This window comes from Trichomycterus rosablanca, chromosome 5 (genome assembly GCF_030014385.1).
Source record: "Trichomycterus rosablanca isolate fTriRos1 chromosome 5, fTriRos1.hap1, whole genome shotgun sequence".
NCBI lineage: Eukaryota > Metazoa > Chordata > Actinopteri > Siluriformes > Trichomycteridae > Trichomycterus > Trichomycterus rosablanca.
Window position 1 is genome coordinate 6,834,804 of NC_085992.1, and position 14,575 is coordinate 6,849,378.

The 14,575-nt window shown below is 38.3% G+C and overlaps 1 protein-coding gene and 1 long non-coding RNA gene across 3 annotated transcripts in view; one reads left to right on the plus strand and one right to left on the minus strand.

Moving 5' to 3' along the window:
- Nucleotides 1–357: 357 nt before the first annotated feature.
- LOC134314238 (uncharacterized) lies at nucleotides 358–10,654 on the plus strand. The gene is made up of 3 exons (XR_010012355.1): nucleotides 358–421; nucleotides 3,172–3,312; nucleotides 10,542–10,654. It is a non-coding gene; the product is annotated as an uncharacterized LOC134314238 (long non-coding RNA).
- ccdc85a (coiled-coil domain containing 85A) overlaps nucleotides 10,398–14,575 on the minus strand; it is a 35,089-nt gene continuing 30,911 nt past the window's right edge. Inside the window, exons 3-4 of one of the 2 annotated variants that reach the window (XM_062994792.1) lie at nucleotides 12,131–12,188; nucleotides 10,398–10,630 (exon numbers count right to left, since the gene is read on the minus strand). In XM_062994792.1, the coding sequence (XP_062850862.1) occupies nucleotides 10,612–10,630; nucleotides 12,131–12,188 (77 nt within the window). In that variant the 3' untranslated portion in view covers nucleotides 10,398–10,611. The remainder of the gene's footprint in view (nucleotides 10,631–12,130; nucleotides 12,189–14,575) is intronic. The other variant, XM_062994793.1, reaches the window with a different exon arrangement.

Below are 14,575 nucleotides of genomic sequence, written 5' to 3' on the forward strand. Positions count from 1 at the left end.
GCCAGTTCACAGCAGGACTTCATTGTGAGCTGCAATGCAGTGGAAAAGATAAATACAGATATTAGGAATGGTGTGTTTAAACAGTCTCAGACCTGTTTTGTTTGTGTGTGCATGTGCTTGTGTTTAGGGTGGGTGTCGAATAGACATGCATCCTCAGAATATAATGCATCTTAATCAGGGCGCACATCCTGCTGCTCCTTGCCCCATACCTTCTGTCTGATATACTTACCTACTTACTGTGGTTGGTCAAAGCATATAGGTTAAAAAGCTTGTAGTTCTCTCTCTCTCTCTCTCTCTCTCTCTCTCTGAGTGCATGCTGGGAGCGAGTGGGCGGAGCGTGTGTTGAGCGTGTGTGAGCTGTGGCGTTTGTGCCAAGTTTTTGCATTCTAATTTTTTCTATCTTCTTTTCTACTGATTGATTGTAAGTAATTGATTTGTTATTATAATATTTAGCTAATAGTGCTACTGAGGAACTTAGTTGTTTGGTATAGGTTACGCTTTGTTTACAGAATCCACCTGCCCTCCGGCCAGGTGCCGGCTTGTGCACAATGGAGGCAGGTGGGGGTGATCTCGGTTTTCTCACCTTGCGTCACGCTGTTAAAGTGGGCTCGGCTGTGAGTGTAGAAGAATGCAGCTTAGCGGTCGGAGAAGTAGTTGGACATAATAGTATTTTATCAGCGTCCAGAATGAATAGCGCAATGGTTATTTTTCTAAACACCGTTGAAAAAGCGAATAAACTAGTTGAGAACGGTATAGTCATAGGAGACTTACATATCAGTGTTTTTCCCCTATCTACACCGGCAAAACGAGTAACCCTATCAAACGTACCACCTTTTATTAAAGATGAGCAGCTGTTAGGGATTTTATCTCGTTATGGTAAAATAATTTCCCCCGTAAAGAAAATCTCGATTGGAAGCAAATCCCCCCTACTGAAACATGTAGTCTCGTTTAGACGCAGTGTATATATAATACCAAATGACAGTAGCATGGAGTTGAACCTGTCCTTTAATTTTCATGTTGATGGGTTTGACTACACAATCTTTGCTTCTACTGACATAATGAAGTGCCTTGGGTGTGGAAAACCTGGGCATCTCATTCGTGCATGCCCACAAAAGAAAGACAGTTCAGATAATGTGCCAGATAACACTGAAAAACAACCCATCTCCAATACTGGAGAAAAAGAAAATACACAGATAGACAGAAGGGAAAATAATATTGTAGAAGAATGCCACCTAACTGATACTGTCGGTGAAGACACAATGACAACTAACCCAGATGAGGCTAAGTCAACTCAAGAACAAATGACAGAACCGAGTGCTGGAGGTTCTGAATTCCCAGATCAAACTAATAAAAAAAAAGACACAGTAGATGCGGTAATAAATACTGATTTTGACAATAAAGCTAAAAATAAGAACGACGAAACAGTGGAAACAGAAGAATCTGTGTTTAAAACACCAGTTAAAAGAAGAGCTAGTAGTAATGAAGTAAAAATTCAGGCCAAAAAAATAGATAGAGACACTGATGAAATGAGCAGCGAAGATGACTACTCAGACTCAAGCACATTAGAGAGTTCCCATAGTGAGAGTCAGAAAAATTATGATGTTGAAGAGATCAAACAGTTTTTGAAACTAACTAAAAATGTGAGAGGTGTAAAAACCGAAGAATATTTCCCAGACTTATCAAAGTTTGTTGAGAAAGCAAAATGGTTCATGAGCAAGGGTGCTTTTGAAAACACAGAAGTTTTTCGTCTTAAGAAAGTATTAACAGCAGCTAAAAGAAAATTGATTAGAAATGACAAAGAAGACAGTGTCTAGAATGATGACTGATGTTGGGTGTATATATACATTTTTATTTATATTCATGGGTGAGATCCATATCGCTTCCTTAAACCTCAATGGTGCAAGGGACAGAATAAAGAGGGCAGAACTCTTCGAGCTATTAAAATTAAAACGCTCAGATATAGTTTTCTTACAAGAAACACATAGCGATTCAAAAAACGCTGCTGATTGGACCATTGAGTGGGATGGTCTATCTCTAATGAGTCATAACACCTCAGTTAGTGGAGGTGTTGCAATATTATTTGCCAAACATTTCATTCCAGTGTCCTATGAAGTTGAGGAAGTTCTAAAAGGGCGAATACTTAAAGTCAAAGCCCTTTTTGAAAATTACGTGTTCATTTTAATCTGTGTATATTCACCAACAAACGCGTTAGAAAGATTAAGGTTTCTAGACACACTGTCTAAAAATTTACATTGTAATAGTGAAGAAATATTACTATTGGGAGGAGATTTTAACTGCACAGAACACAACATAGACAGAAATCACATTGAACCCCATATGTTATCTCGAAAAAGACTCATTCAGTGTATCAAAACTCACAATCTAAGTGATGTTTGGAGAAACTTAAATGGCGAACAAAGACAATACACTTGGGCTCATGCTCATGAAAAATTATTCTCTTTAGCAAGACTTGATAGATTCTATAGTTTCAAACATCAACTTAACATCTTTCTAAAATGTTCCATTACTCCTGTGTGTTTTTCAGATCATAGTTTAGTACAGTGTGTAATTTATTTGAATTCTGTAAAACCAAAAAGTGCATATTGGCACTTCAATACAAATTTAACACAGGATAAACAATTTAAAATCTTTTTTACTTTTTTCTGGAATAATTTCAGAACTTTAAAAACATCTTTCAATTCAATACAACAGTGGTGGGAAATAGGAAAAGTTCAAATACAACAATTATGCAAGCAGTACACACAAAACACAACAAGAGAAAGAATTGGAGTAATAGAAACCCTGGAAAAAGAAATAGTAAACATGGAAAATCTAGCTTATAACACTAAGAATAATGAACACACAGAAAAACTAATATTAAAAAAAGGAGTTTTAGCAGAACTTCTGGGAACCAAAGTGCAAGGCGCACTAGTCCGGTCTCGTTTCCAACATATAAATCAAATGGACGCACCATCAAAAAAATTTTTCAGTTTAGAAAAAAAGAATGGACAAAAAAGATTTATTCATTCGTTGCGAGCAGAATCTGGAAATATGTTATCAGACCCCACTGAAATTCGAAGTAGAGCAGTACGTTTTTATAAGGATCTATACAGGAGTGATATTAACGATGAACGATTTATTCACAATGTCTTTTTAAATAACCTACCTCAGGTATCAAGAGAATCCTTGGCAGAACTGGATGCTGATTTAACAATGGAAGAGTTGGAAAGAGCCCTTAAAAACACGGAAAGTGGAAAAGCACCAGGGCTAGACGGAATTCCAGTAGAATTTTACAAGACTTTTTGGTCAGAGGTAGGAGATGATCTTTTAACAGTACTTAATGATAGTTTAAAAACAGGAAGTCTACCGGTGAGTTGTCGTAGAGCAGTACTGACTCTACTCCCCAAAAAAGGAGATTTAACCGACATTAAAAACTGGAGACCCGTATCACTCCTGTGTAGTGACTACAAATTATTGTCTAAAGTACTAGCTAATAGACTGCGCCAAATAATAAATGAAATTATTCACCCAGACCAGACTTATTGTGTTCCTAGAAGATCCATATTTGACAATATTTCTCTAGTCAGGGATATTGCAGAAATGTCAGAACGCCTAGGGTTAAAGGTGGGTATGATCTCACTTGATCAAGAGAAGGCTTTTGACAGGGTAGAACACAAATATCTATGGGATGTACTAACAGCTTTTGGTTTTACCGAGGGGTTTATTCATAAAATCAGGACCTTATATAACAACATAGAGAGTACTTTAAAGATTAATGGGGACTTAAGTGCTCCTTTTAAAATACAAAGAGGAGTAAGACAAGGATGCTCTCTCTCTGGAATGTTGTATTCAATTGCCATAGAACCTCTCCTACAAAAGTTGAGATCTACGCTAAAAGGATTGATAATATCTGATTGTGCTACTAATCCCAGATTATCAGCATATGCTGATGATGTAGTCATTTTTGTTAATGATGAGAGAGATATACAAGAAACAGTAGAATTACTAAGAAATTTTGAAACCATTTCATCAGCAAGAGTAAACTGGTCCAAAAGCGATGCCTTCCTGTTTGGTCAGTGGCCAGAGGGAGAGCCAAAGCTCCCAGATGGACTAAAATGGAAGAGAGATGGACTTAAATACCTTGGAGTTTATCTTGGAAATGAAACAAACACCCGAAAAAACTGGGAAGGAACACTTCAAGGAGTAAAAAACCGACTTGAACAATGGAAATGGCTGCTACCTAAAATGTCATACAGAGGACGAACACTCATCATTAACAATCTGGTGGCATCGTCCCTCTGGCACCGACTAGCCTGTGTAAACCCACCCCCAGATCTTCTAAGTAAGATACAAGCTATGTTGGTCAACTTTTTCTGGGACAATTTACATTGGACTACACAGTCAATCCTTTTCCTACACAAAGAAGAAGGTGGACAAGGCCTGATACACTTGCAGAGCAGGGTTGCCACCTTCAGAGTACAATTTGTACAGAGACTTTTAAATGGGCCCAGAGACGTTGCATGGAGAACCATAAGCTGCAAAATTCTGAAAAGCTTAGGAGGAGTTGGACTAGATAAAGGCCTCTTCCTAATGGCACCACGTGAAGTGGACTTCTCTAAGCTACCAACCTTTTATCAAAGTCTTTTTAAAATCTGGGGATTTTTTAACACACAAAGAGAAAGACTAACAAGTTCTCTATACTGGCTTTTGCAGGAGCCGTTAGTCTGCGGGGCACACTTGGACATTACAGCTTGCGGTTTTCCTGCGCTCAAGAAAATCCTTATTAACTCAAAGACTGTGACATTGAAAAACATCTGTGACTTGGCTGGACCAGATTTCAACAATGTGGATAAAACAGCAAAGGCACTAGGAATAAAATCTAACCGAATGACTGGAAAAATTCTACAGAAATGGCGAGCTGTTCTCACAGAAGAAGAAACAAAGATGATTAAACAACATTATATAGGTGAACTCAATCCTAATGAAAAAGATGAGTTTCCTAAAATCGTACTATCTCCGGAATTTGGAGAAGCTACAGGCTGTTTTCTAAATTCCAAGGACATAACACCCATGCACTTAGATTGTGTTGGTGGGAAACAATTATATCGAGTGTGTGTAAAAATCTTAAATAAAAGAACTCTAAACAACAAGGTGGACACACCGTGGAGAACTGTCCTAAAACTCACAGAAGACAAAAGACCAGAATGGAGATCACTCTACAAACCACCTGTGGCTAAAAAAACAGGGGATTTGCAATGGAGAATTCTGCATGGAGCTGTAGCCGTGAACGCCTTTGTCTCAGTGTTAAATCCAGAAGTTAGTCAAGATTGTCCTTTCTGTGGCCAAAGGGAAACAATCTTTCACGCTTTTGCATACTGCGAAAGACTGAAACCACTGTTTCTGATTTTACAACGCCTGTTCAAGTGTTTTAATGAAGATTTTACACTGGAGATTTTTATTATTGGTTTTAAATATCTTCAGCGTAGACAAAATGTTTGTAAACTACTGAACTTCATTTTAGGTATAGCGAAAATGAGTATTTATAGTAGTAGAAAAAACAAGATTGACGAACAAAATGGACATGAAGTAGTGGGTGTATTCTATGTATTGGTCAAATCAAGGATTCTAATAGAATATCGTTTTTATAAACTGATGCATGACTTTGAAAAATTTGAAGACATATGGTGTTGTGGGGATGCATTGTGTATTTTGAGTGAGAATGAATTGCACTTTACTTTATAATGTAGGTATTGCATTGGTATCCTGTGTGAAGATTGTTTTTAAAAAGTAATTTATAAAAATTGCAATTTGTAATAAAATGTAATTTTAAAAATAAAAAAAAATAAAAAAAATCAAATCTCTCTCTCTCTCTCTCTCTCTCTCTCTCTCTCTCTCTCTCTCTCTCTCTCTCTCTCTCTCTCTTTCTCTCTTACACACACATACACACACACTCACACTGACAGTCTCTATCCCCTCTAAACAAACACCTGATTCATGGCCTACAAACATGTCGTTCCTTGAATTATTTTTGTAATAGATTCACACATTTGGGGGTGGCTGGTAAAATAAATAAATAAATCTTCAGTGTTGTCCTGATGTATTATTGTTTCAACAGCTTACAGTTTAAATATTATACAGGATCATACATCTGCAGTTGGCCAGTGTATTAAGTATTTGTTTCCTCTCTGAATAGGAGAATTTCATACCTTACAGGGTGTCTAAATGAAGGACATTAATTGATACCTAGTGGAATTACTGGAATACTTTCTGTTTAATACATTATGTACACTTAACCAGACACTTTCTGTATGCTAGTGTCATGTGAGCCGCCTCTACATACCTTTTTAACCTGCTTTCACCCTGTTCTTTAATGGTCAGGACTCACCCAGGACCACCACAGAGCAGGTATTATTTGGAGGGTGGATAATTCTCAGCACTGCAGTGACACTGACATGGTGGTGGTGTGTTAGTGTGTGTTGTGTTGGTATGAGTGGATCAGACACAGCAGCGCTGCTGGAGTTTTTAAATACTGTGTCGACTCACTGTCCACTCTATTAGACACTCCTACCTAGTTGGTCCACCTTGTAGATGTAAAGTCAGAGACGATCGCTCATCTATTGCTGCTGTTTGAGTTGGTCATCTTCTAGACCTTCACCAGTGGTCACAGGACGCTGCCCACAGGGCGCTGTTGGCTGGATATACTTTTGGTTGGTGGACTATTCTCAATCTAGCAGTGACAGTGAGGTGTTTAAAAACTCCAGCAGTGCTGCTGTGTCTGATCCACTCATACCAGCACAACACACACCACCACCATGTCATTGTTACTGCAGTGCTGAGAATCATCCACCACCTAAATAATACCTACTCTGTGGGGGTCCTGACCATTAAAGAACAGGGTTAAAGCAGGCTAAACAAGTATGTAGAGAAATAGATGGACTACAGTCAGTAATTGTAGAACTACAACGTGATTCTATATGGTAAGTGGAGCTGATAAAATGGACAGTGTGTGTAGAAACAAGGAGGTGGTCATAATGTTATGCCTCATCAGTGTATCTAATGAATTGTGCTATATAAGCTTGCATGGCTGCTTCTAGGTCCATAGTAATGTTAGGCTCACTTCACTGTGTACAGTGTCACTTACGTTTTGTGTGTTTTAATGTGCTACGTTCTGAAATGCTCTACCTGTCAAGCAGGTAATTTTACATTGACATTTTTTTAGATTTTCCAGCGTTTAAAACTACTTCCTGTATCTTCAACCTTGTACTTTAGATTGTATCTTTTGGCTTGATTTCCGTTTAATAAACATTACACGGATTACCAATCTGATGTCTAAATAATAAGTAAATCTCAGTGATTGCACAATAAGTCACCCGAGAGGCAGATATTCCACTAGCACACTAGCGCCGAGATTCTGAACTAATAGGTTCGAACCTCGACATTGCCACCGGTCGGCTGTGTGCCATCTGGCGGGCATAACTGGCAGTGCCTGCAGCAGATACTAATTGGCCACCACATTTGCTAGGGCAGGACCATCAGACTACATGTGGGTGGGATCTTCTGTGTAAGGACCCTGATTGGTGGAAGAGATGCCGATGTGCAGAATGCAGGGGTGAGAAGAGAAGGCTTGCGCACGTGTCGGAAAAGGCGTAAGCAGTGACATGCTCTTCGGATGCAATCGGGTATCCCTCAGCAGCGGAAGACAAATTGACTGTGCTAAAATAGGAGGAAAATGGGGAGAAAATGCATAAAAAAATAAATTTAAAAAAATAATAAATCACTCAAGTCAAAGTAATTTACTTAAAGAAGCCACTTTTATTAGACATACAGATCTCTCAGTATAATAACCATATATATTTATATAGTACCAGTACGTCAAAAATAATAATCATAGATATCATATTTAGAAAACTAAGCAGATAAACTACTATTTACTTTTTTTAAAAACATAAAAGATTAATATATTAATATCAGATCTGTCTCATATAATCTGTCAACAAAAATAAAAAAGATCACAAGTTAAAGAGGTTACAAAGTAGTTTTTACTGGATGTAATACTGTATGTTATACCAGAGGATCAATGGTTGGCACACAGGATTTGTAATCTAGGCCTAATAAATAAAGGGCTACCAAAATTCACTTACGCAGGAATACAACTGTGTGCTGTGCAGCTTTTCATCATGAAGCATAATGTCCATGGAAATATAGTGTGCAATGTCCATGGGTGTTTCTGTGTGTGTGTGTGTGTGTGTGTGTGTTGTGTTTATAAGTATCTTTGTTTGTGTGTGTTTGCGTATTTAATCTACTGTCTGTAGAGTTAAAAGCTCACAGGAACACCTGGGTAGAAGCAAGGCATGATGGTATTTGTAGTATGGGAAGGTTGGATATGAGTTTGTGTACAGAATGTTTGCAATGTATTTAATATTAGAACAATCCATTAACTCAGATACAAGGACTTGTGCAGTTTAAGGCTGGCTTTGTGCTTCTAAAGCATCAGATTAGTCAGAAATTGATCTACCACATGGGTTATTACAGACTGATTACAGATTACAGAGAAATGTTTTGTATGCCTCCTATCCTAAATGTATCTGGTGAGCACATATTAGAATAAATGTTATAAATATTCATCACTAACATTGTGGTAATAAAGAACTCATGATCGTTGCAAAGCTCTAAACAGAAGCAAGGCAGTGAATGCTATGATTAATTTCAAATTTCCTGTGATGCACAGAATATACAATTCAACTCAAGTAGTTCAACTAAAAATACTTTCTTGTCAGTGCTTGTTTGTTTATATGTGGTTGTGTACGGTGGCTGTAAACAGTAGGGGTTAGCTTTAAATCCCATTTCATTATATTAAGAATTACTCAGGTAAACCTAATCTCTGTTTACCGCTTTGTGTCTGTGCTAGATAGAAGATTACCATGGAAATGAATTTTGACCCATTTAACTGTACTGGAAAAATAATGGAGAGACAATTACTTCTAATAATCAAAGCTATAAAATGAAAATTAAAAAGTTATAACCAATAAAATGTAGCTATATGCTTAACAGTGGTTTTGGATGGGTTTTGTTTTCAATTGAAATGTGTTATGCAGTTAATAGTATGGATTTTATCATCAGTTTAATTATTCTATAAAAAATTAGTCATCACCCAGCAAGAAGGGTCTGGGTCTGATTCTGTGTATAGTGTGCATGTTCTCCCTAGGTCTGTGTGGGTTTCCTCCGAGTGCTCCGGTTTCCCCCTCACAAGTACAAAGACATGCAGTCAGGCCAATTGGAGCTACTAAAATTGCTACTAAGTGTGTGTGTGTGTGTGTGTGTGTGTGTGTGTGTGTGTGTGTGTGTGTGTGTGTGTGCGTGCTCTGTGATGGACTTTCGCCTAATGAATCTGACCCACCGAGACCGGAAAAACAGAAAATGAATATATGAATGAATTTTGACTGTTGGTCAATAGCAATAGCAATTGTAATTTCCTTCAGTACCTGCCGACTACCTGTGAGCGAGTTATGCAAAATGTCAACAGTTTTATGGATTAGTGTTTAAGATTATTGTTGGTTTGAATAAACTGTGTTAACATCAGTCACATAACAGACTAGCAAATATGTCAAAGTCTTAAAATGCAATCCATCATTGCAGGCACGTATCAGTCCAGACATAACACCTAGTATTAAACCAAGACTTCTGCTGTTTTAACCAGAGTGTCTCTATTATTGTATTCTTTTCCAATTAACCATGCCAGGCATTTTGTATACACTGCACATTTCTGTGTCTAAAATATCAATTTGATTATTGTTAAAATTGATTATTGTGTTAAAATTGCCAAACAAGCAATTCCCTTAAAGAGACACTCCAGAACATGCTTTGTGAATTGTTTCTAATCCAAACCAGACTAGATCAAGTATTAGCAAAGCCAAACAATAAAATATTGTGTGCACAACATTCAAGAATACTTAAAGTAAGCTATTGTTACTAGCACAGGTCCATACAGCCTACATACATGTTGTGGCCATGTCGCCTACAGTATAGACACAAATGCATCATTGATACAGATTCATTATCTTGTGTAAATATTCCCATGAAAACATTACTTAACACACATCGATGTCCATTAAACCTATTCCATCTGAATAGTCATTTAAAGTATAAATTATAAAAATTGTATAAATAAATGTAATGAAATCTCAGTACAGAGAAATGTATCAGAATCATTGTCTATGGTAATCGCTCACACACGATAGACAGAAATCAGGTAGAGAAACACTAATGTATTCCTTTAATTTTATCTAAGTAGAGGTAGATCTACTTTGTTGGCAAAATCAAGAGCATCATTCATCTCACGTTTCATAATTCCAATTAGAGCTTTCTACCATTCTTCCTCTGAAGTGAAAACCTTCTGCAGTCATGTGTTGTGCTGGGCTCTTAACAAGGGAAACAGGAAACCTGTACCAGTGTGGGGTGGAAAAAACACAAGACCCTGACTGCTGCACAATTTTCTTCACATTTTTCTTTACTTTCTGTTTCTTGTTTGTTCTTCCTCTCAGTGCAAAAGACAGCAGGTAAAAAGCTCCTGCAGGACCAGGAACCCACCACTGGATCCAGTAATGGCATCAGTCAGGAGGCATCGAAGCTGCTGGATGAAATCATTTTAGAGTTTAGTCAGGTAAAAATCCTGTTTTCTTCAAACTTTAATGTAAAGTTTTAATTTATTTGCTAAGTAAAATATTGTAAAAATTAAACATACAATAAAACACTTGCAGATGTGTCATTTACTGTTTGAAATGTTACATTTAGAAGTTATGTTTCCAAGCTTAATAGGTTGTGTTATTTTCAACTGGAAAATTAGTTAAAACATGAGGCCTGCATCCGACTTTATGTATAAATATATGATTTCACTAGCAACCCATGTGCTAATCCTCAGCCATGAAGTCGCAACGTGTGAGTGTGTGTGTGTGTGTGTGCAAAATTTGACACTGATCAGCCATAACATTAAAACCACCTCCTTGTTTCTACACTCACTGTCCATTGTATCAGCTCCACTTACCATATACAATAGAAGCACTTTGTAGTCCTACAATTACTGACTGTAGTCCATCTGTTTCTCTGCAAGCTTTGTTAGCCCCCTTTCATGCTGTTCTTCAATGGTCAGGACCACCACAGGGCAGGTATTATTTAGGTGGTGGATCATTCTCAGCACTGCAGTGACACTGACATGGTGGTGGTGTGTTAGTGTGTGTTGTGCTGGTAGGAGTGGATCAGACACAGCAGTGCTGCTGAAGTTTTTAAACACCTCACTGTCATTGCTGGACTGAGAATAGTCCACAAACCAAAAATATCCAGTCAACAGCGCCCTGTGGGCAGCCACCTGTGACCACTGATGAAGGTCTAGAAGATGACCAACTCAAACAGCAGCAATAGATGAGCGATCGTCTCTGACTTTACATCTGCAAGGTGGATCAACCATGTAGGAGTGTCTAATAGAGTGGACAGTGAGTGGACACAGTATTTAAAAACTCCAGCAGCACTGCTGTGTCTGATCCACTTATACCAACACAACACACACTAACACACCACCACCATGTCAGTGTCACTGCAGTGCTGAGAATCATCCACCACCTAAATAATACCTGCTCTGTGGTGGTCCTGTGGAGTTCCTGACCATTAAAGAACAGGGTGAAAGGGGGCTAACAAAGCATGCAGAGAAACAGATGGACTACAGTCAGTAATTGTAGAACTACAGAGTGTTTCTATATGGTAAGTGGAGATGATAAAATGGACAGTGAGTGTAGAAACAAGAAGGTGGTTTTAATGTTATGGCTGATCTTGTACGTCTTTAATGCTTTCTCATGGCACAGTCTGTCAGCAACTTCTGATTCATTAATAACTATTAACATCTTAACTAGTTTTTTACTAAATATGCATTTGAAGATAAAGGGTTGACATGAAATGACCCTGCATTCCAGAAAAGCATATATTTTACTATTTATTAAACTCATGCACACAAATTATGATCTGAATTTGTATCCATTTCTGTTGAATGTATGATAGCTCTGACGTTAAACCCAGGACTACAGGGTTTGTTAATTACTGAATATCACATTCTTAATGAGTTGTCAGGATTTTTATTACTTACCCGTCCCAAAGCTTTACACTTCTACAGCCGGTGGTACAGCAGCCAGCAGATATCAAAGCTGTGGAGGAGAAAATATGTCAATTACATAAGAATGATAAAAACAGGATATACATCTAAAACTGTTTTATAGGTCCTTCTCAAAAAATTAGCATATTGTGATAAAGTTCATTATTTTCCATAATGTAATGATAAAAATTAAACTTTCATATATTTTAGATTCATTGCACACCAACTGAAATATTTCAGGTCTTTTATTGTTTTAATACTGATGATTTTGGCATACAGCTCATGAAAACCCAAAATTCCTATCTCAAAAAATTAGCATATCATGAAAAGGTTCTCTAAACGAGCTATTAACCTAATCATCTGAATCAACGAATTAACTCTAAACACCTGCAAAAGATTCCTGAGGCTTTTAAAAACTCCCAGCCTGGTTCATTACTCAAAACTGCAATCATGGGTAAGACTGCCGACCTGACTGCTGTCCAGAAGGCCATCATTGACACCCTCAAGCAAGAGGGTAAGACACACAAAGAAATTTCTGAACGAATAGGCTGTTCCCAGAGTACTGTATCAAGGCACCTCAGTGGGAAGTCTGTGGGAAGGAAAAAGTGTGGCAGAAAACGCTGCACAACGAGAAGAGGTGACCGGACCCTGAGGAAGATTGTGGAGAAGGGCCGATTCCAGACCTTGGGGGACCTGCGGAAGCAGTGGACTGAGTCTGGAGTAGAAACATCCAGAGCCACCGTGCACAGGCGTGTGCAGGAAATGGGCTACAGGTGCCGCATTCCCCAGGTCAAGCCACTTTTGAACCAGAAACAGCGGCAGAAGCGCCTGACCTGGGCTACAGAGAAGCAGCACTGGACTGTTGCTCAGTGGTCCAAAGTACTGTTTTCGGAAATCAAGGTGCCAGAGTCTGGAGGAAGACTGGGGAGAAGGAAATGCCAAAATGCCTGAAGTCCAGTGTCAAGTACCCACAGTCAGTGATGGTCTGGGGTGCCATGTCAGCTGCTGGTGTTGGTCCACTGTGTTTTATCAAGGGCAGGGTCAATGCAGCTAGCTATCAGGAGATTTTGGAGCACTTCATGCTTCCATCTGCTGAAAAGCTTTATGGAGATGAAGATTTCATTTTTCAGCACGACCTGGCACCTGCTCACAGTGCCAAAACCACTGGTGAATGGTTTACTGACCATGGTATTACTGTGCTCAATTGGCCTGCCAACTCTCCTGACCTGAACCCCATAGAGAATCTGTGGGATATTGTGAAGAGAAATTTGAGAGACACAAGACCCAACACTCTGGATGAGCTTAAGGCCGCTATCGAAGCATCCTGGGCCTCCATAACACCTCAGCAGTGCCACAGGCTGATTGCCTCCATGCCACGCCGCATTGAAGCAGTCATTTCTGCAAAAGGATTCCCGACCAAGTATTGAGTGCATAACTGAACATAATTATTTGAAGGTTGACTTTTTTTGTATTAAAAACACTTTTCTTTTATTGGTCGGATGAAATATGCTAATTTTTTTAGATTTTCATGAGCTGTATGCCAAAATCATCAGTGTTAAAACAATAAAAGACCTGAAATATTTCAGTTGGTGTGCAATGAATCTAAAATATATGAAAGTTTAATTTTTATCATTACATTATGGAAAATAATGAACTTTATCACAATATGCTAATTTTTTGAGAAGGACCTGTATATTCAAAAAATAATTCAATAATTAGAATGGGTGTCCCTATCATTTTGTCTATACTGTGTACTAAAGTTGCAATACATTGTTGGTTTTTTTAAGACACTGCATCATTGCATTTTGAGTTTTCTTACTGGTGCAATGGTTTATTTTGGGTTGTAACTCACAGGTGGACTAAGTAGCAGATTGAGCTGCACCCAATAGCTCTTTGGTCTCTTCGTAAGTCTTACTTTTTGTTTCCAGAGTTTCCTGGTGATCACATTGTGTGAAGTACAATGGTGCTACTAATGTGACCCTACCTTCCCTCCAAAGTTCTTGAGCGGTCAGGGTCACAATGTCCAGTTCCTGATCTCTGATCGACCTTTTTAATATTGAGTCCCTATTTGGGCTGCTTTTTGGTTGGTTCTTTGTTGAGCTTATGTGGCCTACTATGTCTGTGTAAAGCTGAGCTTTTAGACATTCCCCCTTCACAATTACAGTTTAAACAATTGCCTGAAAAGGAGGCATCGTATGATTGTGCCACACTTGAAGTGAGCTATTTAGATCAGTCGATATTACTGCCATTGTTTGTTTGTAGAAATTGTATTTTATACACCTGCCTGCAGTGAGTAAAGCTAAAGTAACTGATATTAAAGAATGCCTACATTTTCTTTTCATCTAGTGTGACATTACACAAAACATTTTTTCTTCAGTGTGTAATTTATTATTGCAGAGAAACTGCAGGATTCACTGAGTCATAGTGGAAATGGGTTCT